Source organism: Coenobita brevimanus, chromosome 26 (assembly GCF_032717465.1).
Source record: "Coenobita brevimanus isolate Jiangsu-jjx chromosome 26, ASM3271746v2, whole genome shotgun sequence".
Lineage (NCBI taxonomy): Eukaryota > Metazoa > Arthropoda > Malacostraca > Decapoda > Coenobitidae > Coenobita > Coenobita brevimanus.
The window spans coordinates 111212-139211 of NC_136979.1; the positions used below are offsets into that span (position 1 = coordinate 111212).

At 43.4% G+C, this 28000-nt stretch overlaps 1 protein-coding gene across 1 annotated transcript in view; it reads left to right on the plus strand.

Moving 5' to 3' along the window:
- The first annotated feature begins 4380 nt into the window (after positions 1-4380).
- The window catches only part of Hira (histone cell cycle regulator-like protein), a 100868-nt gene continuing 77248 nt past the window's right edge, over positions 4381-28000 (plus strand). Inside the window, exons 1-5 of the mRNA XM_080268009.1 lie at positions 4381-4417; positions 5267-5269; positions 10138-10277; positions 18072-18207; positions 27826-27999. Coding sequence (XP_080124135.1) covers positions 4381-4417; positions 5267-5269; positions 10138-10277; positions 18072-18207; positions 27826-27999 — 490 coding nt within the window. The remainder of the gene's footprint in view (positions 4418-5266; positions 5270-10137; positions 10278-18071; positions 18208-27825; position 28000) is intronic.

The following is a 28000-nucleotide window of genomic DNA, read 5'->3' on the forward strand; positions in this document are numbered from 1 at the left end:
ACGCAGTTCTCTTTCGTGATACAGTTTTTGCGGCAACACTGTGCATCTTCAATTTCTTTGTTAAAATCATGTGGCAGGAACTTTTACAGATGCCAACTTCTTCGGAAACTTCACGGACAGTCAGGCGACCACCTTGGTGCATCACAGCACGCACTTTCCCAGCGTGATCGTCGTCTCTTGACATGGAAGGCCGGCCAGATTTGGGATCGTCTGTGGTGGATGTTCTTCCGATTTGAATCGCTGGAGCCGCTTGTGACATTGTGTACAGCTCAAACATTCCTCCCCAGAAGCCTGCTGGAACATCTGAAAAGTTTCTGCAAAAGGTTTTCCCAATCTGAAACACAATTTCACACCAACACGTTGCTCTTCAAGGTCCTTCATTGTTCAGTCTGCAACAAATCAAGTGTACTAAATACACATTCACTCAGGTATGTGTATCTCGGTGACTTCATGGAGTGATGCGGCAATGTTAGACTAAAGCTCAAAGTTGCCGCTACACAACACTCCCACTGCAATCACACGAAACCGGCTATAATAACTCAAAGACAAACGGCCACCCCTTACCGGATTATGGTGTCTGGCTATAGATAGATAGTGGTAATAGTAGCTGTTGTTGTAGTTGTAGTATAGCGTGTCACATATGCGCACTTTCCCCATTATGGAACAGTTCTCTACAATTAAGGAAGTCAGTAATGGGTCTACGTGCTGTATACTGATGTAGGCAGTGCACTGGCGTCATTGCCTTCGTATTATTTTTAGGTGCCAAGGGGTGGTTAGATTTTATTGTTCATGGAATGCTTCTTGCCAAGGGGCGAGTACCTGGTCAGAGAGAGAGAGAGAGAGAATTATGTACTATGACAATGTCTTGTTCTATATCCACCCCTGGGGAGTGGGGAAAGAATACTTCCCCATCATCCCTGCTTGTCGAAAGAGGCGACTAAAAGGGGCTTGTTTGTCTCCAGTCTTTCTCTCCGTAATGTCCTCTTCTCCTCTTCTGTCCTATCTCTCATCTTGATATTTCTGTGTTTCTTCTGGCAGTTTATTTTCCCTCTACTCCTACAGTGTCATATAGCCATATTATGGCCTGGTGTTAATGCTCCACTATTCCTTGCTCTGTATCCTATATTATGTACCATGACAATGCCTTGCGCTATAACCTATATGATATGTATAATAGCAGAGAGAGAGAGAGAGAGAGAGAGAGAGGCTTTTAAATCTCGCGGGTCAACTCATCTTTTCTCAACCTCTGTTTCTCTAATATCGATTAGTTTCTTAACATTTCCGTATAGATATTGATGTATAGAAACGTCCTCTTGAAGAAATTAGGCAGTAAATAAGTATGAGAACTACATTACCAAAATTTAATTTTAAAAAAAATAGTACCTCTACAACAATAAATACCTATAGTTGTGTGAAAAACATTATTTTTTTTTTTATATTTATGAAACAAGCACGTGTGATGTGAATTTAGTGATGATTATGGTAAGTCAAAAGTCGTATGTAAATGTTATTTATATTGAAAAATCGGTAAAATTATGAGTTCGTCCCGAAGGCGAGATTCTCTAATATATACCGATATACACCGTAAGTCAGCTCTGGAACTCCATCTGTTTTTCCTTCTGTCTACGACCTCCAATCTTTTAAATGCAGTGTGTTCAGGTATCTTGAATTAGACGAATCTTAAAGTTGTATCTCCTTTTTTCTCTTTATTTTTAAAATGCCCGCCGTGCCCGCCGCCGCACCTCCCACTTCACCCCCCCCCACCCCACCACCGGGCCGCCACCGCACCACCACCCCAGGAGGACACAACGGTGGGGTTAGTGACCCCGATCAAGAGGGTCACCAGGACATCACGATCCTGGGCCCTTGTTGCCCGCCAACCCCAGGTGACCAGGGAAAGGAAACTACATTGCGGGCGGAGCAATGGTCGTCAGAATAGGGGTGGGACTGAACAAGATTCAGTCCCAGGTAACACCGTATTGACGGCTTTGTTACATCCTTTAGGGCAGGAGGCCCAAGGGCAGGAGGCCCAAGGTTACGGCCTAACAAAGTGTACAAAGGGTAAGGCGACCCAAGTACACCAGAGAGAGAGAGAGTTGCCCCAGTGCATCCCTCTCTTGCTGTTCTCCCCTTCAGAAGCAACACCGCGCCGACGGTCTGTATACGTGGCGGGGAAGGAGCGGCCTTGTACGCCCTTCAGTTGTTCCTGATCGGACAGATCAGCTTCCTGCTACGGCCAGAGTACGGACCAGGGTAAAGAGCCCCTGCTACCTTACGTGTAGCCCTTCCCTATTGCGGGAGCAACACTGCTTCGACGGTCTATATACGTGGCGGGAAAGGAGCGGCCTTGTACGCCCTTCAGTTGCTCTCAGTAAAACGGGTAGGCACTCGGCTCCGGCCGGGGCACGTACCAGGGTAGAGAAGCCCCTGAAGGTAGTTTCAGTTTGTACTGGAGAGAGTGTGGCCTCTGTGTCCCTCACTCCGGCTTGTCCCCTACTACGGGAGCAACACCGCGCCGACGGTCTATATACGTGGCGGGGAAGGAGCGGCCTAGTACGCCCTTCAGTTGTTCCTCGTACCCCGGGCAAGTCCACGGCTACAGCCAGAGTACGTACCAGGGTAAGGCGACCCAAGGCTCCGGCCTCAGGACGTACTAGAGAGGACACGAGTGACGTGAGTCCTTCTCCAGCCTCTTTCCCTTGTGGAAGCCCTTCGTCACCACCCGGGAATATAGCCCCGGAGGAGACGCTAGAGTGGTGGCAAGGCCCGATATCGGACTTACCGCCCACGCCCGGGAGTTCCTTGTTCCTGCCCGAGCCCCGAAGGAGACGCTGCCGCAGCCCAGTCCTGACGGCGCCTCTCCCCTTTGGTGCCCCCAGTCCCAGGACACCCAGGCTCCTGACGAAGGCGATCCGGGCTCCCTCACTCCACGGAGCCAAAGTCGACAGGCCCGACTACTCCGGCTGTTTGGTCCCAGTCCCGAGGGCCACCTATCAGGTCGAGGCCCCCAGACCAGAGGGCCTCCCTGCACCACACCGACGCGGCCCCAGCACGAGGGCCGCCTATCAGGTCGAGGACCCCAGACGGGAGAGCCTCCCTGCACCCCACCTACGAGTGTGACCCAGAGTGAACGTTAACCAGGATATCGATATAGGAAAATAGTGACTCTACCCCCCTGTGTCAAGAACAAGTCGGAAAACAAGAACAGTGACTAACTGAAGAACAGTGTACCAGATGTAAACATCTCCAACACACTGGGCTACGAGATGGCCCAGCCCCCCCTCCCATCTTCTCTAACAGAGGGGGGGGAATCAATTACTACTATCTCCAACATCTCTGGTGATCAGAATAATTCAAACGTGATCACGGATTATGGACATGAAGGTAAGCTGTTATGAGGAAACGGTAGCTTGTTGTAGTTGCCAATTTTAGTATTAATAATGCCAGTTGGCAGTTTGGAGGTTTCAATTTTTCACTCAAAATAGTTTTCTATCATTTTCAGCACATTTTTACAAACCCGCCAAATTCCCCGCCAAACCGCCATACACGAATTATCCCGCTGAGTAGAGGGAAAAAAAAACAAGCCAAATTTAGCGGGAAAGCCGCCAATCTGGTAACCCTGGTCGAAATCATAAGCATCTGAGATAGCATCTGCCTGGGTCAAGAGGCATCTGCTATATGTTGCACTTGCGAATTTTGAAAATTGAAGAAAAATACATAAAAACAGCAGTGAAAAGACGTAACAAAAAATTTAAGATAACTGAGATATTTTTCTCACATATTTTCAGTGAAAAGTCAGCTCATTAATGTCAAGTTTTAGAAATTATTTATTTACCGCTTTGTTTCAATGTGGACGAGGACATGTTGCCTCACCGCACCATCCTGTAAACAAACACCACATTAAAGGAGATACTTGCCTCCCATTAGTTTTCAATGTCCATCTTAAGAAACTTAGCTGTATACTAGATGTTCTGCAAAGCTTTGTAATATTCTAGAGATTAACACTTTTTCTGGATTTTTTTTTTTTTTAGCAAGTTTTAAAAATATTTTTGAAATAGGCTGATAACAACTGTATTGCATCTTTTCTTGATATTTTCAATTTTCGTCTTTATATATTTGGAAAATAACACGTTTTGGAGCTGCTTCTGTTTTTTTTTTTTTTTTTTCTAGCAATTCCTGATTTTAGCAATGTTTTGATTTGGCAACTTTGCCGGCGTCAATGCTTTGTAAACAATTATGGCTGACGAGCAGGCGGTATCTGATATGGTCTGATCATAAAATTACTATAAATCTTTGATTTATAGTATGTGTTAGGCTTAGGTAGTTACAACAAGAGAGCGAAATTGCCTCCATAGGCAGACTACGTTGGAAGAGACTATAATGCAGTTGTTAAAGCCGCCTTGGATCAACCATGAAGGTATGTTTTGAGTAATATTTAACTTTGATGGAGTTTGAATTTTATTTTTGTCAGTTTAGTTGTCATCCAGTCGATGTCATGGATGTGCATAGGATCATGTGGAGTCATATGGAAAGAGATATATAAGGAAGATGTGACTGAAAAGAGTAAGAAATCTGTTTGAGATGGTTTATTCATGTGAAGACAGAGAATGAGAAACTGACCAGAAAAGAGGGTAAACATATGCATTATTTGAAGCAGTAGAAGCACCTTACCAAATCAGTTCTTCCTGATAGTCTGTTATATTTTTCTGATTATTTTTGGGATGGTAAATAAATGTTTCATGTGAAATTTGTTTCCCCTGTTGTTTTTAGCTACATTCTGTTGTGTCAGCTTGTTTGACTGGTCAGCTGTAATGGCAGAAGGATTGTCCTAACCCAAGTGTTTAACTAAATATAACCCAGCATAGCAGAACAATATCTACTTATTAATCTGATCTAACCTGACCTGACCCAACCTAACATAATCTAACCTAACCTGGCATCCATTTGGGAAGTTGGGAAACAAAGTCCACCTTTCAGTACGTTGATTAAGATTTCTTCTATTACGTTGTAAACAAAAAATCGTAGGGACGGCTTAAGGAATGTGATGATTAAAACAGTGGGAATTTTTTCTGAAGGAAATGGTAAAAACCACTCTGAAAATAGTCAGAAAATACAGAAAACAAACTGGAGGAAAATGAATTGAATTGGCAAGGTGCTTCTGCTACCTCAAATAAAGTATATGTTTACCGAAAAGAGTATGAGTTAGGAGGAGGGGGAGACCAAGGATAAGACTGAGGGATGCAGTGGAGATGTATAGCTATGAGAGGGGGTGGATGGAGTGGAGATGTATACAAGAGAGGGGGGGGAGTGAGTTGGAGAAAGAGCATCCAGTTGGCAGAGGACATGGTGTTGTGGAGGTGATTAGTTGAAAACCAGAGTTAGGGCTGAAGGACTGTAAGATTAGGGATTGTATTCTTTGTGACATGGAGGCACTGTAGCACCTCCGGCCATATGCTTAAAGCTAATGTAGGGCCTTTCCTAAGGGCCCTATATCAAAGTGTTATGCTAAGAGTTTAAGTAGGGAAAGGCTTCCCTCAATTTGTGGGGGTTGTTCCTATATTTTTTTAAGGGGAGACATGCTGTGGCTTTCGCAAACCCTGTACTTAATTATTCGTAACAAAGTAACTCTGTATCTCCAGAAGATACCTATAACAAAATGTAAATAATTTATGTGTAGATTATTTTAACTTGCTAAAAATGCAATGCAAACATACAGTGGAACCGAACTGTTGGTTATTAAAACCCGCGGGCTGTACCTTACTGAGTAGTAGTTCAAGCGGGTAAGCTCGGGCCCTTGTCTACCATAGTGATGATACTTTTTTTTGAGTAGTTAATAGTAGGCAAGGTCCTAAAATTGACATGTGTAAACCACTTTTATACATTTAACTGAATATCGGATGTTCAGTCAGTGCTGCAGATAATAATATACGTTAATATATACTGTATAACGAGAAAGGTACAGGTTCATTGCTCATACGCCAAACTATGAAGCATCATGATAGCATCAGATCATCCTTGTGTTTTATTCTCAGGTACTGTGGACTATTTTTCTTTATCTTCTAATACCATTTTTAATTATTTATCAGCAGCATCCTATTCATATTTCTTGGTAATCGGTGAGGACACATAGGACCACCTTATTTTGCAGTTTTTTTCTTTTCCTTGCTTTAGCCCTTCATGGAATTCTTCTAGTACTCTGGAATTGTATTTTCAGGTTTCAGTGTTTTTTATTTCTTTTAAATGTGGTAAAGGGCTTTAAAAAGCAGTGTTTGTTCACAAACAACCACTGTCTTGCGGTGCATGAAGACAGGCAGATGTCATCTTAGAGGGCTCTTTATGAGTGAAATTACCCTCATCAGTGCCTACTTATCCAAACCTAACCTAAACTTCCGTAACAACCCAACTTTATTTATCCTAACCTTACCTAACATATTTTAGACTAACCTATCCAGTTTTATGCTAACCTAACCAAACTTATCCCAGCCTGTGCACAAAGACTGACGAACGCCATTTTTCAGCCCTTTATCTGTGCTCATTTACCCAAACCCAACATAAGTTTTTGTAATTCAACCCAGCTTTATTTATCCTAACCTATTTTAAGCCAACCTAACCAATTTTAGAGTAACCTAACCAAAAATATCCTAACCTAATGTAACCTATCTCCAGAGCTAACTATCATATTTACAGCATAAGTATTGATTGAAAAGGTTATTACTAAAATAGTATATGAAGTATGCGTACAAACAGGTGCTCATATATATAAAAAAAAATGACGGGAAATTATTTTGTTTTGTTGTTGATTGACATCATTTGGACAAAGAATAGTCAAGGCGACTCCCACGGGAGCACTTCCGACATATCAACTGGTTACACAGGGCTACCAACTGCCCCCTTTCCCTTAATGCTCTCTTAGCATGCCATGTAAACACTGAGGGCTTGCTTGTGCTTTCCCTAGTATGTAAAGTAGGGACAAATGTAGGGCGTTTCCATTTGTGTTTAAGCATATGGCTGCAAGTCCTTAGTGAAAAATTTTGCATATTATCCCTTAAGTATTGGAATTTTTAAAACTCCACAGTCTCAGAATTTTTCAAAAATCACCTTATCCCCCATGCTGTGTTCACAAAAAGTAGTTATCAAGGCAGTAAAAAAAAAAAAAAAAAAAAAAAAAAAAAAGAAGGTAAAAATGCATTTCTGATGACAGTGCCATAGAGAAGATCCCCATAATTTGGAGAAAATGTTGTAGAATATACAGTACTAGACAATCTTTTGAGCCATTTTAAGTCAAAAAAATTACGATCTCTTTACGCATAGCTATAGTGTCAGACCCCTACTTACGAAGGAACGACTTACAGAAAATCCGCTGATATGAAAAAAATTGTGTGTGTGTGTGTGGGGGAGGGGGTCAGTCATAGCAAGGAAGGATGGAGTCAGGTGAAGACACTGACAAGGAAGTGAGGTGATAATTGGAGTTCATGGAAGGGTAGGGGATAAGTGGAGGAGTGGAGACAATAATGGGCTTTAATCTGGGAGAGAGAGAGAGAGAATAGCACAGAAGTAGGTAGCCTATGGTATAAAAGGCGATGGGGTAGAGGGAAAAACTTTGACCTCAGCAATTATGGGATTAGGGTTGGGCTGGAGAGAGAGAGAGAGAGAGAGGATAACACAGAAGTAAGTTTGGTGTAGAAAGGCGATGGGGTAAAGGGAAAAAACTTTGACCTCAGTAGTTATGGGATTAGGGTTTGGTTGGAGAGGAGAGTGAGAGTATAAGAATGAGAGATGGACATATGAAAAAAAAACACTTACGAAAGACCTTTAAGAACCAATTGTTTTCGTAAGTTGAGGACTGCCTGAATATATTTTTTAATCACTCTGGTATGCATTACTTATTACTTACTAAAGGATGCTGAAGTATTAAGATGTAATGTGCAGAGTATATTGCCAAGTAAAATGTTTCATGAAGTTCCCAAAACCATTTTGATTACAAACCTAATGTTTTGTTTTGTTTTGCTATAAAGGCTACAGCATGCGTGCATGTGTTGGCCTTGGTCACTAAATGGTGACTTTCCATGCTGCTCAATCTCTGGCAACCTCCCTGTTCAGTCCCTTATCCCTGAGGTCACACTCAGTGACCTTGTCCTAGGTCTTTTTTGGTCTGCCTCTCACAGCCCTACCTCTAATGTTAACACTTCTCGCTTTCTGCACCTAGTTGTCATCCTCCATCCTCTCCACATGCCCAGACTGTCTCAGACTGCCTCTCCTCATCACATCACCAATACACTTTAGTCCCAGCCAACCTCTTAACTCTTACACTGTAAACCTAGCCTCCCTAGGCCTCACATTCAAGGATGCACTGCACATCCACCAAATCATTATCATTTCTTTACCTTTGAACCTGTGAATGTCCTCTTCCTTTACTGCCTAAGTCTCGCTACCATACAACATCACACTCCTAACGCATGCCACGTACAAAGATCCATTAGCACTGAGGGAGAGCCCTCTCAATGTCAGGGGATGCAGCAGCTCCATGAACTTCTTCCAGCCACTCCTCACTCAAGCCGCAGAGCTAGCTCCAGCCCCACCTCCAGCACGTAACATATCACCTAAATAACAAAACTCTTCCACACATTCAAGAGTCTCACCAGGAAGATCAATCCTTTCATGCCTGACAACCTCCTCATGCTTTCCCCGACACTACACACATGAAATCAGCATTATATTACAATCTACCTCTAATACCACTATATCTCTTAGACACCCACTTATCACAAGTACTGCACAAGATGGAATTACTTCCCATGCCCTTGTGGCAAACCGCACATTGCCACTCTCCCTCATCTTTGTCAGTACCATCAACAACCCTAGATACCATCACTTTTGTTTTGTCTGCATTCACTCTCAAGCCCTTGTGTCCCATACCATCTCTCCACTTCCTAAATCTTTCCTCCATCTCCCTTTCATTTTCTGCAATCAGCATCAAATCATCAGCATACAACATCTCCCATGGGAGTCCATCTCTGAAGTCACATGAGAGGGTTTCAGGCACCATGATTAACAACAAGTGGCTCAAGACTGACCCCTGATGTACATGAACATTCACAGAAGACTCAACTCTCAGATTTCCATTCACATTAAGGAAAATCTCTAAAAGCCACTTGCAGTAGCTGTAACCATAGTTTTAACCCGTTGACTGTGAAATACCTTCTTTGCATTTGATGCAGTTTTGTTTCTTTATACAGTAGAGAAGAAACCTAGAACACAAAGATGTTAAAACAAACATGTTTAACATTTTGACGTGGAATAAAGAATTTCGTATTTTATTCCAGTTTATGACATTATTTTATTCACCTTTGAAACTCACCTTAGCCAGAGAGTTAGCTATGTGAAATCTCCAAGCCTAGTCAAGGTTACATTAATAAAACTGAGAGCCTGGAGGTGTAGGCAGCCTCCCAGTTCTTGGCAGTCATATATGAAACACCAATAATTTTTAGATGGGATCAGCATGCATTCCACATTACAGTGTAGTCAGCACTGACACAGGAAAGTTATACTGTAAGTGCTCTATCATCGTTACAGTCTTAGGGAATTATAATAAAAAAATTGAGGGTTTTTCCACATCTTTGTGCTTGCTTTTTCAGAACCATCAGCCGAATGCCACATTATGTATGTTTGTTCTTACTACTTTCACATTATTACATATGATGCAGGAAAGGCCATTTGTAGTTAAGGGGCCATTGAAGTCCTATTTAACAACTACAGTTTGATAGCTAAGTCTGTTCCAAACTTAACAAGGTCATGTGAAAGTAGCAATAAAAAAAAAAGAAAAAAAAAAAGAAAAGTGCATCATCTGTGAGAAGAGATCAATAATACAACTCAGAGAAGTAACCCTAACATTCCCAGGCAGTGCCATCTTCATTATTAACCTCCATCCCAATAGATATTGTAGTTTGATGCAGATAGATAAAAGGACTTCGATATATAGATAGACTCTTAAAAACTTTCCTCCCATTCCCAGAGAAGGCCTTATTCATTGTGAACTTTCGTCCCAGTATATGCATGCATACATTGGTAAGTAGATAGATAGATAGGTAAAAAGATAGATAGATAGACAACACTTAAAAACTTTTCTCCCATTCCCAGGCAAGGCCATATTCAGTGTGGATCTTCATCCCGATGGGTCAAGATTTGCGACAGGGGGTCAGGGACAGGATTCCAGTGGTCGGGTTGTGGTGTGGAACCTGCAGCCCGTTGTCCATGAGAAATATGAAGAGGATGACGCGGTAACTAAATAAAATTATGTTTGTTTGTTTTCTCCTGGTGGAGCTGGGCCACTACCGTAATATTGATACTGTGTTAAGTCAGGGTTACATGAAATTCAGTGGCTCTTAGTTTTGAATGAGTCTCTTTGGAGCACCTCTTAATGGGTAGCACCAGATTTAATGTTACTCTCATGTTACTGCTAAGTTGCAGAGTAAGGCAAAGCATATCTTCTAAAATATTTACTCTTTTAAAGGAAAAAAAAAATCTTATTGAAGGCCATAAATATTTGTCAAAATGTACCATATTTACGGTGTGATTGGATGTGTGTTGTGTCATTCATAAAGGCTCCAGCACGCTTGCACACATTGTCCTTGGTCACATAATGGCAGCTCTCCACGCTACTCTATCTCTGGCAGCCTTCCTATTCAGTCTGTTACAAGCATCCCCGAGGTCACACTTTGTGACCTCCTTCCAGGTCTTTTTCAATCTGTCTCTCACTCCTCTACCCCAGCATTCACGCTTCTCACTTTCTGCACCCAATTGTCATCCTCCATCCATTCCATGTGCCTAGACCATCTCAACCTTCCCTTCCTTTTACAGCACCAGTACAGTGCTTTCCAGTCCCATCCTTCTTCTCAACTCTTCCATTATAAACCTAGCTTCCCCGGTCCTCGCATTCAGGGATGCACTACACGTCCATCTAATCATTTCTGTATATTTGAACCCACTAATATCCTCTTCCTTTGCTGCTCAGGTCTCACTACCATACAGCATTACTTTCCTAACACGTGCCGCATGTAAAGATCCCTTAGCACAGACTGAGAGCCATCTTAATGTCAGGAGAGGCAGCAGCTCCATGAACTTCCAACCACTCCTTACCCTAGCCATAGAGTTAGCTCTGGCCCCACCTCCAGCACATAAAATGTCCCCCAAATAACAAATCTCATTCACACACCCAAGAGACTCACCAGCAAGATCAGTCCTTTTATGCCTGACAATCACCATATGCTTTCCCTGGCACAATGCACACATGAAATTAGCATTACCTTGCAGTCTACCTTTAATACAACATCTTGTATGCGCCCATTTATCACAAATGCCGCACAAGATAGAGTTAATCCCATGTCCGTGCAGCAAATCACACATGGCCACTCTCCCTCTTCTTTGACAGTATTGCCTCCAGCAGACATCATCAATTTGTTGTATCCACATTTACTTCCAAACCCTTGTGCCGTATCCCATCTCTGCACTTCCAAAATTTTTCCTCCATCACCCTTTCAGTCTCTGCAATCATAAGTCATTGCCATGCAACATTTCTCTTCAGAGTCCATTTTTGAAGTCATGTGAGAGAGCTTCAGACTCCATAACAGACAATAAGGGGCTCCAGATTGACCCTTGATGCATGCCAGCATTCATGGAAAGCTCATCACTCAAATCTCCATTCACTCACACCAGGGTGTGAGAGCACCTGCTTATGTAGCCATAACCACTCTAACCAGCCATTCCTTGATCATGAGCGTTCTCATTGCCAACTTCATCACCTCCCTAGGAACTCTGTCAAAGGCCTACAGATCCCTTTTCTTTCCTATATATTTTTCTTGAAGTTGGTGGACAGTGAATGTGACATCAGTGTGGTCCCTTTGCTTGCCATAAACCCAAACTTCATCTTATCAGTATTCACTCATTCCCTAATCATACCTTCTAGGATGCTCTGCATTACCTTCATTACCTGGTCCAAAAGTTTTAGCTTCAATAATTTCCACTATCTAGGGTATCACCCTACCCCTTGTACACATTTACAGTCACACTCTTTGACCAGCCATCAGGAACAACACATAAATTGTAATTATATCTATCAAATCAGTAACTAACCCTACTGCCTATATCTGTTGAGGCCATCAGCATATCAGCAGTCAGCCCAGACACTCCTGCCATCCTCCCCACCTGCATCCTGTCTATTGCCTTGCTCACAGTGGCAGATTCAATCAAAGACCAAGGGCCAAACATTATATCTGCTGACAAACCTTCCCTGTTCCAGGCAACCTCCTCATTCAGCAACTGGATACAGTGCACTCTCTAGGTAGCTTTAATATCCTCATTCTCCACTACTGCCTTTCCTTCATCATTCTTCTCACAGTTCTCACCTAGGATATCCCTTTTTTCCCTTTTCATCTGATTTGCCACCTTAAATACCATATTCTTCCTTTCAGTGCTCTTTAGGTTATCCAGTAAAAGTCTCTGAGACTCAGATTTGGTACTGTGTACCTCCTTTCTATCCTTACACCTGGCAGCCATGTACAGTACCCTCACATCCAAGACAGTAATATTGTTGCCTGAGGGTCCCATCTTGGATGAGAAATGTCTTGGACCAACACAAGACCTCATGGAAAAAATTAATATTGGCACAAAATCTTCGAAAAGTGCCCTTAAAAACATCAGCCTACACCTATTTTGGCACCAAAACAAATTTCCTCACCTTGAAAGTGTGTGTTTCTGAGCTTGTTTTCTCCAGCTTAATAGCTCAGTTATTTCAAGCTTAGTAGCCAGAGGTAGATGGCAGCGTTTCAAGTGGTTAGCAGATGGTTTCCTAGGCATGGTTACATAAGGTGAGGCAATAACCTTGGAGCAAACGCTGAGTGCAACACACGGTAAGTGTGTCCACGATGCTTTGGTGAGGGAGACAAAGGAATCCCTGCCTGCTCATCACGTGACCAGATGCCAATATTTAATTGGACAACATTATAACCACATCACTCTCCCAGGCGTGGGAGCTGTGGTGGACCAAGTGAGACCTCATAGCTATATTCTCATTGGATATGGGCTGCTATGATCTATTGGTTCCATATTGACTTATTCAACTGTAATACAGCAATATATTAGATTATTATTTATGGTCTCCCTCTTGGATGCGAAACATCTTGGACAAACCCATTTTGGACACGAGGGTATTGTATTCCTCTCTGTTACCACTCCTTTTCCATTCCTGGAAAAGCTGTCTTTTCTGCTCCACTGCTATTTTGACATCCTTGTCCCACCACCATGTATGTAATTCCCAAGAACTGCAAGTCTCCCGACTGTCCCCCCACCTATATTCCGTTTCCAATTTTTCAGTTTTCACCAAGGTAAGTTTTGGTCTTATAGATTTCAAGAGCTTGAATTTACACACCTGAAAATGTATAATTCACTCTCAAATGTAGAATGGGTGTAGGATAAAGGGTTGAGGCAGATAATAATGCAAAAACCAGCTCAGCGCTGAATATTAATCCGATGGGGGTACCTTACAATGTAGTATCTTGCGTTTTGCAATATCTGGCGTAGGGCATGGCTGAATTAAGCCAGATAATTGAGAGTTTACTAGGTCAACTCCAGTTTACGATGGGATGAGAAAAAAAACATTGTTAGGCAGGGTATCGTATATCAGGGTAGATTTAGCATGTATAGGGATGCGTTTTTGAGCCTTGGGATTTCTCCCAGCCAAATCCTAAACCCACTCAAATGAGTCCAAAAACAAGCTTCTAGCTAACCTAAACCCCCAAGTAGCTTTAAAACATGCTAAACTAAGCCTAAATGCAGTTTATAACCCACCTAAACCCAAAAGTAAAATCTGAATATCATCAAAATTAAGTCTGGAAAAAATCAAATACAGGAGGCCGTAGCGCGGGCCTAACAGGGTGGTACTCCCGAGGGGAATGGGAATGCTGGTGATAGGGAGAGCTGGAGCTCCTGTTTCACTAGCTATCTAACCATCCCCCTTTGCTGACCTTTTCAGTGTGACAGTAACATGGAGAGTAGACCAGCATACTCTCCCAAACATTTCCTCTAACTATCTATATGCACTACACCACATGCACTGTACGTTTCACACAACGTATCCCACTACGTTACAGGGGTTGGCGCCAGCAAGGGCATGCGGCCAGAAAACTTGGCCCTGCTACCTAGTGGCGGACTTCTGGGGGGAGGCGTGGTGGGGGTTCCGCCAACATAGATCGCGGGTCCAGGGCAAGATGGGGCTCGGGCCTGTGCTAGAGGGTACAGGGCATTGCGGTTCCCAGGCTGCCGCTTCCGCCCAATAGAGAGGGGCCCGAACCTGGGAGTAGCGCCCCAGGAGGCTGCCCTTTCAGTGGGTGTATAATGGCGGAATAGTTGCAGTGCCAAGGTGTGCTTGGAGGGTGTCCCTGCAGCTGTCCTGGCAGGGTGCCCCGAGGCCACTACCACAGCCACCGGTAAGCTGATGGGCTAGGGGTCCCAAATCCATTGCCTGGACCTGGGACTGTGCAGTGAGTGGAGCCTGTGGTATGTCTATCCCCCTTTATTAATACTGAATATGACAAAAAACAAGAATAAGTTTCAAAGCAAGCCTGAGGACAGTAAATCACCCAGGTTGATGAGGGTGGGTTCATGGAATGTGGGAAGTTTGTGGGGAAGAGCGGGGGAATTTGTTGAGGCATTCAGTAGGCAGTGGGTGGATGTGGCATGTTTGCAGGAAGTCCGGTACAGGGGTGGATCAGCCAGAAAGATTGTTGGGAAGGACTGTTGCTATAAGTTGTTTTGGCCGGGTGGGGTGGCAGACTGATATGGAGGTGTTGGTGTGATGCTTGTGGAGAAATGGGTGGAATATGTTATGAATGTTATGAGAGTAAGCGATAGGATATTGGTATTGAAATCTCTGTTCGGTAGAAAGATAGCTGTGATTATATCGGCATATGCTCCACAGGCAGGATTGAATGAAGCAGAGAAAGATAGATTTTGGGATGATTTAATACATGTAGTGGGTGGTATGCGGGATGATGAGATAGTGGTTTTGGGAGGGGACTTAAATGGTCATGTAGGTGAAGCAGCACAAGGTTATGAAGGAGTGGATGGGGGATGTGCGTATGGTATAAGAAATGCAGAAGGGGAAAGGATACTCGAGTTTGGGGAGGCAACGGACATGATTGTGTGCAACACATATTTTAGGAAAAGAGACAGTAGGTTAATGACATATTAGTCTGGGGGAAATAGCAGTCAGATAGATTATTTTCTGGTTAGGAGGGCCAATAGGAGGTTAGTGAGGGATGTTAAAGTTATAGGAAGTGAGGAGCGTGTGCAGCAGCACAAACTATTGATTTGTGATATGGTGCTTAAAGAACATGTGGTGAAAAAGAGGACTAATGTACCTAGGAGGAAAATATGGAAGCTGAAAAATCAAGTAGTAAGGGCTGCCTTCTATGGCGAGTAGAGGAGAGTGGTGGCTGAACAGGGAGCTGTAGACAGAGGCGTTAATGAACAGTACAGAGCCCTCAAGAACAATCTCTTGAGAGTTACTGATGTAACATGCGGATGGACAAGAGGACCACCAAGATATAAAGTAACTTGGTGGTGCGATGAGGGTGTAGAAGCTGCAGTTAAGGAGAAAAGAAGGCTTTTCTGGGAATGGAAGAAGGGTGGTAGCAAAGAGGAATATTTGGCTGCCAAGCGTAGGGCTAGAAGAGAGGTATACAGGGCAAAGGCTGAGTCACAGAGACTTTTACTTGATAACCTAAATCATGGGGAAAGGAAAAATATGATATTTAAGGTGGCAGGTCAGGTGAAGAGGGATAAGTGGGATATTATAGGTGAGCAGTGTGTGAAGAATGATGAAGGAAGGGTAGTGGTGAACAGTGAGGATATTAAAGATGCATGGAGAGAGCATTATAACCGGTTGTTGAATGAGGTATTTGACTGGGACAGGGAAGGTTTGGAGCCAGCAGATCCAGTGTCTGGCCCTTGGCTTTTGATTGATGCTGCTACTGTGAGTAAGGCAATAGGCAGGATGAAGGTGGGGAAAGCAGCAGGTGTGTGTGGGTTGACTGCTGAAATGTTAAAGGCCTCAGGCGATATAGGGGTGAGGTTAGTCACTGACCTGATAAATAGGATTATTTATGAGTGTGTTGTCCCAGATGATTGGCTGAAGAGTGTAATTGTAAATGTGTATAAAGGGAAGGGTGATGCCCTGGAAAGAGGAAATGATAGAGGTATAAAGCTTTTAGATCAGATAATGAAGGTAATGGAGAGAGTTTTAGAAAGTATGATTAGAGAAAGAGTGAATATTGATGAGATGCAGTTTGGGTTTATGCCAGGTAGGGGGACCACTGATGCCATATTCATTGTTCGACAGCTTCAGGAAAAATATATTGATAGGCAAAAGGGATCTTTATTTTGTTTTTGTTGATTTGGAAAAGGCCTTTGACAGAGTCCCTAGAGAGGTGGTGAAGTGGGCAATGAGAAAGTTTGCCTTGGAGGAGTGGCTGGTTAGGGTGGTTATGGCTATGTATGTGGGTGCTCACACCAAGGTAAGACTGAATGAAGATTCAAGTGATGAGTTTTCCGTGAATGTTTGGTGTGCATCAGGGGTCAGTTTTGAGTCCCATGTTGTTTATCAAGGTACTTGAAGCCCTTTCACTTGACTTTAGATACGCACTCCCGTGGGAGTTGTTGGATGCAGTTTGCCGCAAGAGCGTGGGAAGTAATTCCATCTTGTTCGGTGTTTGTGATAAATGGGTGCATAAGAGATGTAGTGGTATCAGAGGTAGACTGCGAGATAATGCTGATTTTATGTGTACAGTGTGTCGGGGAGAGCAGGTGGAGTTTGTCAGACGTGAAAGGATTGAACTTGCTGGTGAATCTCTTGAATGTGTGGAAGAGTTTTTTGATTTGGGAGACATGTTGTGTGCTGGAGGTGGGGCTGGAGCTAGCTCTGTGGCTAGGGTGAGAAGTGGTTGGAAGAAGTTCTGGGAGCTGTTGCCTCTCCTGACATTGAGAGGACTCTCCCTATGTGCTAAGGGGTCTTTGTATGCAGCATATGTTAGGAGTGTAATGCTGTATGGTAGTGAGACCTGGGCAGTGAAGGAGGAGGATATTCGCCGGCTCAGACGTACAGAAATGACAATGATTAGGTGGATGTGTAGTGCGTCCCTGCGTGTAAGGTCTGGGGGGGGCTGGGTTTACGATGGAAGAGTTGAGAGGTAGGATGGGACTGGAGTGTATTGGTGTTGTGATGAGGAGAGGTAGATTGAGATGGTTTGGACATGTGGAGAGGATGGGGGATGATAATTGGGTGAGGAAGGGGAGAAGTGTTAATATTGGGGGGTGGGGTTATGAGGAGTAGACTGAGAAAGACATGGGACGAGGTCATTAAGTGTGATCTCAGGGTTAAGGGACTGAACAGAGAGGCTGCAATGGATCGTGCGGCATGGAGAGCCGCCTCTAGGTGACCAAGGCCGATGCATGCAAGCATATTGGAGCCTTTAAAAATGAAACAAAAATGAAGCGAATGAAACGATGAAATGAGTAAACTGTACCCCAAAATGACAATGTTCACCCACCTGTGACTAAAACACATTAATCTAAGTCTAAAAACAGTTTATAAATCAACCTAAACACAAAATTTAAGTCTAAAATATCATAAAAATTGGTTAATAAAATAAAACAAAACCCATGTGCATACCAGGGTTCGGCCATCGTTAGTTATTGCTAATCCGGGGTATTGCATATAGGAGTATCGTATATTGGGGTTTACTGGTATTTTTCTATGCCTATGACCTCCACCCCTGTGTAATATGTTCTGGCTGTTAAATGAATGAATGTTGATTTTGGCTCTTGTGTCAAGTTTTTTGTGGAAAGAGGAACTTTTTTTTGTAGTAATCTAGCCTGTGGCTCTTTCTCTTTTATTAATAAAGCGAAAGCATGTCAAATGAGGAATTACTGTATGGTGGTGGTAGGTAAGGATAAAGGTGTTCATGTAGAAGGTAATAATAATTATGAATACTGTATAAGTGATATATACAACCCAACAGGTACCCAAGTTACTGTGCCAGCTGGACCAGCACTTGGGGTGTGTAAACAGCGTGCGATGGTCATGTTCGGGCCGATTCCTGGCCTCAGCTGGGGATGACAAGGTCATCATCATTTGGCAGCAGAGCAGCTATGGTGGTGAGTAAGGGTTTAGGTCAGTGGTGTCAAACTCAGTCCTTCCTAAGGGCCACACTTCATTTCTATTGATTATCAGAGGGCCATGTCTTCCTAACCTTATCAGAATCAGCATAGGTATATAAAAGGGGTACATAGTGAAGTGAGATACAGTATTTATTATTTAAAAACAAACATGATTTACAACTTTACATGGTTCAGAGAAGTTCAGTACGCCTGTTAACCCTTTAGTGGCATTGGATTCTGCTTCATGTTATTGATAATATTTAGATAGAAGTTTTGTGACATATTAGTTTGCCAATAAATTATTTAAATGGTATTTTTATCAGTTAGATATTCAATAAATATTTCCTAACAGTGCTACAGTATTTGTTCACTTGATCATATGACAAATTTTGTGGGATTTTCTGTTTATCATTTTTTGTTAAGTCATTGTGGATTGCTCTTCCTCTTCAAAGGCCACCAGTTCGTCACCTCTGGTTTAGGTCTTGTGGGTGGTTGGCTGTGGTGAATCATTTCCCATAATTATTTATCCCATAAGTGTTCAAGTTCAAGGAATTTATGGCTCTGGGGGTATGAGAACATAAGGGGATGGTTGGGGTGAGTTAGTTACACATTTAATTACTTATTTAGCTTATAAGGGTTTAAGTCTAAGGAATGGTGGGGGTGAGATTGATTTTTTAGTCCGTAAGGTTTGAAGTCCATTTTCTCTCTCTCTCTCTCTCTCTTGTAACATAATGCCATGTGCTTCAGCCAGAGATGACAAGAGTCATTACCATTTGGCAGTGGAGCATCTTCCTATTTCTTTCATGTCTTCTGTTACTTTTTCAAATTCTTCTTTCCTTTTCAGGTGGCATTACATTGAGTGACAAGCCAAATGGTATCCTGTAGGCCAGGAAACCAATTACAGCGCTGGGTGGTAACCTTATAACCAACACATATGAGTTCCCTACATCTCATCGAGTGGGTTGGCAGAGGGTTAGTGTCCTTCCCCATAGAACAACTAAAAGTTAAACAGCCACCCCTTACGAGATTATGGCGTCTGGATAGAGGTAGATAGATAGCATCTATAGTGGTGAGTGAGTTATAGGTAGTATCCTACTTAATCGTATCGTATCATATCGTATTTCATTGTAATGAGTCCAGCATACTTGCATGCATTGGCCTCGGTCATCTGATGGCAGCTCTTCACACTGCTCAATATTTGGCAGCCTCCCTATTCAGTCCTTTATTTTTGAGGTCACACTATGACTTCATTGCACATCATTTTCCTCTTGCAACCCTGATGTTCACACATCTCACCTTCCACTCTCAGTTGTCATCCTTCATCCTATCATCATGTCCATATCATTTCAGTCTACCTCTCCTCTTCACAACATCAAGACCGATACCCCCCAGTCTCACTGTTCCTCTCAGCTGAGATGTGGGCATCATCCAGCCCTCTTGAGTTATCAGAAGAGGCTGGATGACTCAGTCACTGATGCTTGTCCAGGATGCAGCACAGCACCTTATACTATTGAGCACATATGAAAGACTGCATTGCACACAATCGCCTGTGCCAACAACACAACATTCACTCCTCGAGAGCTCTGTGGGAAAGCCTGGTCTCGGCCGTGGCCTTCCTTATGGACTCGGGGCTGTTCTGCCAGACTGTCTAGGGAACAACTACTACTACTACTACTCCTCTTCAGTCATAATCCTTGCTCCCTCAGCCCTTGCATTCAAGGACACACTACACACCCATCTAATCATTGTCATTTCTGAATGTCTGGAGTCTACAAAAAGTCTCATGTTGCTGTCCAGGTCTCACTACCATACAGCATTACACTTCTAGCACATGCCACATACCAGGATTCCTTACAATGGAGGGAGAGCCCTCTCATTGACAGGAGAGGCAACAGCTCCATGAATTTCCTCCAACCACTTCTTACCCCAGCCACGGAGCTAGCTCCAGCCTCACCTCCAGCACATATGTCCTCCAAATAACAAAATACCTCCACACACTCAAGAAACTGAGCAGCAAGATAAGTCCTTTCATGCCTGACACTCTCCACATGCTCTCTGTGACACATGGCAGACACAAAATCATCATTATTTTGCAGTCTGCCTTGACCACTATATCTCTTGTGCACCTGCTTATCACAAACACTGCACAGGATGGAGTCACTGCCCACACCCCATTGGTAAACTGTACATGGCCACACTCCCTCTGCTTTGACAGCACTGACACCAGCTCTAGATATCACCACTTTTGTTTTATCTTCATTTACTCTCAAACTCTTGTACCCCATTCTATCTCTCCATGTCCCGAATCTTTCCTCTGGCTCCCTTAAGTAAGAGTTAAGTTCGTCAAGAGACTATCTAAAATTGATTTGTATGTAGAATGGAACACTGTAGAAATGGTAAAATAATTATGCTACTACATGTAGAGATACCACTCAGCATGACTTCTCATATGTATGATTTAACCTGTTGTATAGAGTAGCATAAAGAAAAGGCAAGGTAAAAATAATAAGGCATTATTATACAGTAAATCTCACTATAATGGACTGATTGGGGACAAACCTGATCTGATAAAGCCAAAAATCTGAAATATGCAGTGGTCCTGCTCTAGGTTGGATTTCAAGCACTATCCACCCTTCTATAGCCAGACACCATAATCCTGTAAGGGGTGATCATTTGTCTTAGAGTTATTTGTTTTATGAGGAGGGGCACCAACCTTCCGCCAAGGTGCCAACCCACTTGCTGACATGTATGAAACAAGTGTGGGTTTTATGGTTACTACCCAGCATTGTAAATGGTTTTCTGGTTTACAGGGAACCATTTGGCCTGTCACTCAATGTAATGCTGCCTGAATAAAAAGGCGAGTAACAAAAAGTGATGAGAAAAACAGGAGAAATAGGATGAGAAAGGACAGACACCGAAAAAGAGTGGTAAAGGTGAAGGAAGAAGTAGGCTGCACTGGATCAAGTGAGTGGATGATGGTTGCCACCTCCTACCACCTCTTCAAGCACATATTTAAAAATACATGGGAACTATAGCCAACATGTAGTACTAAAAATGAACACAATACCCATTTTACAATAGCTTGACCTTGGCCCACAATTTTGCCCTTTTGTAGTTTATTTCACATCCTTGTCATTGCATTTCTTATTGAAACACATGAACTGCACCCCATTGTGCCCCATTTAGTGGGCATTGTTCATTATAGCTGACGAAAGTCTGGTGGCTTCCTAGTGTCCATTAAATCCAATACACCCATAACTTGTTGTCCGGTGGATTGGTAACTGGCGCTTTGCTAGCTGGAACACAAGAAATAGGAGAACATTCTCACTATCCGAACAATTTGAATGTACAATGCCTCGCCAGCCCAACACCCCGCCTCTCCCTGGGTATGAAAAGAGGCTCTCCCTCTCCTTCCTTCCTCCCTCCATCCCCTCTCTTTCCCCCCCGCTAGTCCCTCCTATCCCCTTCCATCCCTCCTCCATCCCCCACCACACTCAGCACTGCCAGGCATGTCTCCCTCCCTTCCCTCACCCCTGGTTGTCTCCCTCTCCATCCCCCTCATCCTGCCCCACCCCTGCTTGTCTCCTGTTTGGGAGTGATTGTGCGAGAGTGGTGAGTGAATGAGTGAGTGAGTAAGAGTGGTGAATGATAGTGGTGAGTGAGTGTTAGTGAGTGAGTGAGAGTGCATGAGAGTGGTGAGTGAGTGAGTGAGTGAGAATGGTGAGTGAGTGAGCAAGTGAGTGGTGAGTGAGTGTGCAAGTGAGTAGTGAGAGAGTGAGTGAGTGAGACTGGGGGAGGGGGGAGTAGTAGGGCTGTTTGGCTTTCTCGCCTCCTTCCCCGTGCCCTCCCCCTCCTCCCTGCTTGTCTCCCCATCCCCTCCCCCTCCTCCCTGCTTGTCTCCCCATCCCCTCCCCCTCCTCCCTGCTTGTCTCCCCATCCCCTCCCCCTCCTCCCTGCTTGTCTCCCCATCCCCTCCCCCTCCTCCCTGCTTGTCTCCCCATCCCCTCCCCCTCCCTCATTCCTGCTTGTCTCCCCATCCCCCCACTCTCCCCCACCCCCAGTTGGAACACTGCCAGCAGGCTGCTTGGGTGTTTAGTTGCCCTAAAGCGGTGTTGAACACCACACGTCCCGCCATCCCACCAGTACAGGGAGTTTCCAAACACTATCCTCTCTCACCAGGGCCACTCCAACATCCACTACCCTACCTTGTACCTCTTTTATTATGCCATTCATGTACAGATTGAATAACCATGAAGACATGACACATCTCTGTTTCAACCCAACTTTCAAAGAGAAAAATTCACTTAGTTCACCATCCACACGCACTGCAGCCTTCGCACCATCGTACATACTCTTCACAGCATTCAACAACTTCCCATCTACTCCATATATTCTTAACACTTTCCACAATCCTTGTCTATCCACCCTGTCATATGCTTTCTCCAAATCCATGAAAGCCACATACAACTTCTTTCCCTTCTCTAGAAACTTTTCCACTAAAGATCTAAGAATGAATATCAGATCTACACAACCTCTTCCCTTCCTAAAGCCTCCCTGTTCTTCTCCAACTAATTTCTCTGTTCTTTCTCTGACTCTGTCAATAAGTATCCTACCATACACTTTTCCTGTTATACTAAGAAGACAAATACCCCTATGATTACCACACACTTCTTTTTCCCCTTTTCCTTTGTACAAGGGAATAATTATACCTGACTTCCAATCCTCCGGGACTCTACCTTCCTCCCAGGCCAATCTGCACATCTTCCACATCCATTCTACTTCTAACTCTCCCCCATCCTTCAGCATTTCACCACACACTCCATCAGTTCCCGGGGCTTTCCCCGATTTAACTTTCTTCATTGCTTCCACAACTTCTATCCTACTGATTTCTTCCTGTCTTCTTACCTCCCTCCTTCTCCCAGCCATTCCCCAGCCACTTATACTTGCATTACTTCTATCCTCTATGTTCAACAATTCCTTAAAGTGTTCTCTCCATCTGCTCACTTTTTCTCCCTTCTCCACTAGTAATCTACCATTTTTATCTTTCACTCCCCTGCTAACTTCACTTCCACCCTATCTTACTGTTTTCACCTCTTTCCAGAACATTTTCTTACAGTCCCTCCACTTTACACTCAAATTCCTTCCAAATTCCTCATCCACTCTCTTCTTACTCTCTTACTAATCTCTTCACCTCTCTCTTTCTTTTTAGATATAACTCTCTCTTCCACCTCTCAACTTCTTCCACGCCCCTATTTCTCATCCATTCATTGTATGCTTTCTTCTTTTGTGCCACAGCCTGTCTCACCTCTTCAGTCCACCATGCTGTTCCTTGCGCCCCCCTCCGTCTTCTCTTCCTTCCACACACCACATCACTTGCTGCAGATATTTCTTCTGTAAATATCCTGCACACACCTTCCACGTCTCCCATCTGCTCCAATTCATATTTGCCCAATCGTTCCTCCACTTCTCTCTTATACTCTGTTGTATGCTGATGATTTGGTGTTGATTGCAGAGAACAAAAGGGAGGTGGAGGAAAGATTTAGGAAGTGGAGAGATTGTATAAGGGAAAATGCAGACAAAACAAAAGTGATGATATGTAGGGTTGGTGGCGGTACTGTCAAAGACGAGGGAGAGTGGCCATGTGCAGTTTGCCACAAGGGCGTGGGAAGTAATTCCATCTTGTGCGGTGTTTGTGATAAATGGGTGCATAAGAGATGTAGTGGTACCAGAGGTAGACTGCGAAATAATGCTGATTTTATGTGTACGGCGTGTCGAGGAGAGCAGGTGGAGATTGTCAAGTGTGAAAGGATTGAGCTTGCTGGTAAATCTCTTGAGTGTGTGGAAGAGTTTTGTTATTTGGGAGACATGTTGTGTGCTGGAGGTGGGGCTGGAGCTAGCTCTGTGGCTAGAGTGAGAAGTGATTGGAAGAACATCAGGGAGCTGTTGCCTTTCCTGACATTGAGAGGACTCTCCCTATGTTCTAAAGGGTCTTTGTATGCAGCATGTGTTAGGAGTGTAATGCTGTATGGTAGTGAGACCTGGGCAGTAAAGGAGGAGGATATTTGCAGGCTCAGACGTACAGAAATGACAATGATTAGGTGGATGTGTAGTGCGTCCTTGCGTGCAAGGTCTGGGGGGGCTGGGTTTACGATGGAAGAGTTGACAGGTAGGATGGGACTGGAGTGTATTGGTGTTGTGATGAGGAGAGGTAGATTGAGATGGTTTGGGCATGTGGAGAGGATGGCAGATAATAATTGGGTGAAGAAGGTGAGAAGTGTTAATATTGGGGGTGGAGTTATGAGGGGTAGACCGAGAAAGACATGGGACGAGGTCATTAAGTGTGATCTCAGGGTTAAGGGGCTGAACAGGGAGGCTGCAATAAATCATGCAGTATGGAGAGCCGCCATTAGGTGACCAAGGCTGACGCATGCAAGCATGTTGGAGCCTTCAAAAATGAAACGAAATGAAACAAAACGATTTCAATGTGGACCGTTTACCAGCCTTTGGTTTCCCCCCAGACTAGTCCAAAACCCACCCAAACGAGCCCAAAAACAAGTTTAGCCCCTTAACCACGGGGATGTTGGGAGTGCGCTGTGCCTGTCCCGTGGGGATAATCACGCTCCGACTGACTTTTTAAAAATATTTGCCAAAAATCAGTTATTAGTCCTAGATTATTATTATTATATATGCATAAGGCACATACCTTCAGCTTTCTCCTGGGATGTTTGTTGAGCCTTCTTCGACTACCATAGGGCTTGTGGAGACTTCTGAAGTTGGGTAACGAAGTCTTCACTTTACACTTCCCGATAGCCTGTAATATGGTTACCACTGCCTGACATTATCACTACAAACACTATTCAGTGAGTTTCAAGTAGTTTGAAATCCATTAAAAAAAAAAAAAACTGTGAAAACAATGTAAATTACGAGCGCCTACTAGCTTTCCACCTGCGCTCGTTCCCCGCTGGTATTCTGAGGCGGAGCTGTCGTTTATTATTCATAAACACACTCACACCTTGTATTCCTAGTACTTTATACACTTATTTATATATACAATATTTATCCATAAGTTTCCTGCAGTACTAAAGTCTCACCAATCTAAAACCAAAGTTTGGGTGGAGTCCAGCCGGGGATTTCCCGGCGTACAGCGTTGCCTTGTTTCCTATACTCTGATTAGCTAGTGGCTGACCTGACACCGTTAGAGCTCGCCGCTCACATCTCGCCACCTGGCCTGACATGACTTCACCCACTTGTGTGTGTTTGTGTATGTGTGTGTGTGTGTGTGTGTGTGTAAAGACAAACTAATTTAAGTTATAAATATAACCAAAATAATGAATTTAAAAATCGCATTCTCTCTCTCTCATATAATTTATGATTCCTAGTATGGGCCTGGATGTTGCTGCTCGTGAGTGTTTTAACTTATTTATTTCTATTAAGAAAATAGCGTAAGTTCTACTGATTCCTTCAAATTATATTATAAATGTAATTGTTACATTACTTACCCAACTTAGAACTACCGTGAAAGTCAGTAAAAGTAACTACATGTTTTTCAGCACCACTGTAAAATATGTACGCCACGTTTCTTTATTGATGTACAAGAGCCATATGCATTACAAGTTTACCTTCCTTTGATATGCTAGAATACTTACGTTTATATTGTATTAGTATATGTGTACCTATCTGTGATGCCTATTACATATATAACAGAATCTACTCATCGCTCGTTTAGGAAGTATGGCATGGCTACACCCAGCGCCAGACCCCACCCAAACCTTGGTTTTAGATTGGTGAGACTATAGTAGTTTATTTTCACTCCAGGCATAGGGATAAAGGTCACAGGGCCCTTTGCAGTGGGCTCAGAAGCAGCGGAAGTGGACGGGCATGATTCCGACATGATTTCACCTCGAGAGATGACAGTAAACTGAATGATGTGGCGTATATGGGTAGGGAAGGGTTGATAATGTCGGTGTAGTGACAGCTGCTAATTTATATGCTATGAATTGATTGGCAGAAAATCTAGACAATACATAATAAATTAGGTCGTTCCAGGTGAATGTAAATATCACTTAGGCTTCTCCCTTCCTTTCTTATGTATTTTTTTTATTATGAGAACAGGTCATACGGCATATTTCCAGGGGAAATAAACAGGGAAAATTAGCGAACGAGTGCACGTGGGGTGTTGCCAGGTGATAATTAGCCCATTCCAGATGTATGGAAGTATCAATTACCTTATCTCTTTCTTTTATATATTATTTTGCAGAAGAATAGGGCATAGGGCACATTTCAATGGGTCAAATGAGTGGAAAAATCCGTCCAGGATTTGCGTAGCTTAGTGTGGCTGGGCAGGCGGGAGGAGAAGGTAATGGAGGGGAGTCAAGGACAGGGGAAAAATGGCTAAATTGTCAACAATGGAAGGGAGTACAGATGACATTAGCAGCGCTGACTATAGCTGGACACTGGTAGTACTGATAGATGATACAAGCCACCACATGAAAGCCCGGGCAATTCAAAATAACACAGAATTACAAAAGTGACACCCCGTGGTATGATCCCTTGCGCCTGAGCGTCGGGGAAGTGACGCTTCGCAGTTAAGGGGTTAAAGCCAATCTAAATGGCTTAGCTGTCAAGGAAGCTAACCTAAGCCCAGCATCTGTAAATAACTCCTAAAACCAACAAGTAAAATCTAAAAATCATCAGATATAAGCCTGGAAAAAGTCAAACATAGTAAACTGTACCCCAAGATGATTATGTTCACCCCACCTGTGGCTAAATCACATTAATTTAAATCTAAAAACAGTTTATAAATCAACCTAAACACACAATTTTAGTTTACGATATCAAAATCAGTAAAAAAAAAAAAATCAAAACCCATCGTTAAACTGGGGTTTGGCCATTGTTAGGCGGGGTATGGTGGTATTTCTACCCCCATCATTAAGCTGGGGTATCGTGTATTGTGTATTACTGTATATCAAATTGCGATGTACATGTACGTCAGTGGCACTGTCCATGCATATAGGGGTCGACATACATGTATGTCATTGCCACAGGGCGGGTGAAATTTCCGTCCCATGATTCCCATCCCACCCATTCCCTTGCACACCATGCCTGTTGGCAGTGGAGAGGGATAATCTTATGTGGAGGGAGGATATAACCGAGTGGCAGAATGGCCAGCTTACTGTATACATTTGTCCTTCAGCTCTTTCCCTATCACTCAAAAAAAGGATGGACTGCGGGAAAAGGGTACTATAACATCAGTCTGTAGTCTACCTGGGGTCTCAACAATAACAACCATACCCATTTATTTATCCCCCCCTCCATACCTCATGACAGATTCATGGCAAGACAAAGACCACGCTGTTGATGAAAGTGCTTGTTTCATCAGTGGTGATAGTGATGAGAATTGATGCTGATGATGATAATGATGAAGATGAGGTTTGATCTGTACATGATGTTCAGTACTGTATTCGTGATGATGATGGTTATCACTGTTATTGTTTGTGCTTTCTGGACCTTGCCTCATTCCAGCTTTGGGTGGAAAAAAAGAGCCAGGATGATTATGTCAGTGTATTGTTGCTATTACTGCATTGCAGTATTATTATTTATTATTATTATTTGCAGGAGGTGTGGTATTCGGATCCAATGTTGTGAATCACGAGTCCTGGCGAATAGTGTCAACCTTACGTGGCCATGAAGGTGACATTCTAGACGTTGCTTGGTCACCTGGTGATGTTTGGCTTGCGTCTGCTTCAATCGACAACAACGTTATTATTTGGAACACTGCTAAGTGGCCTGG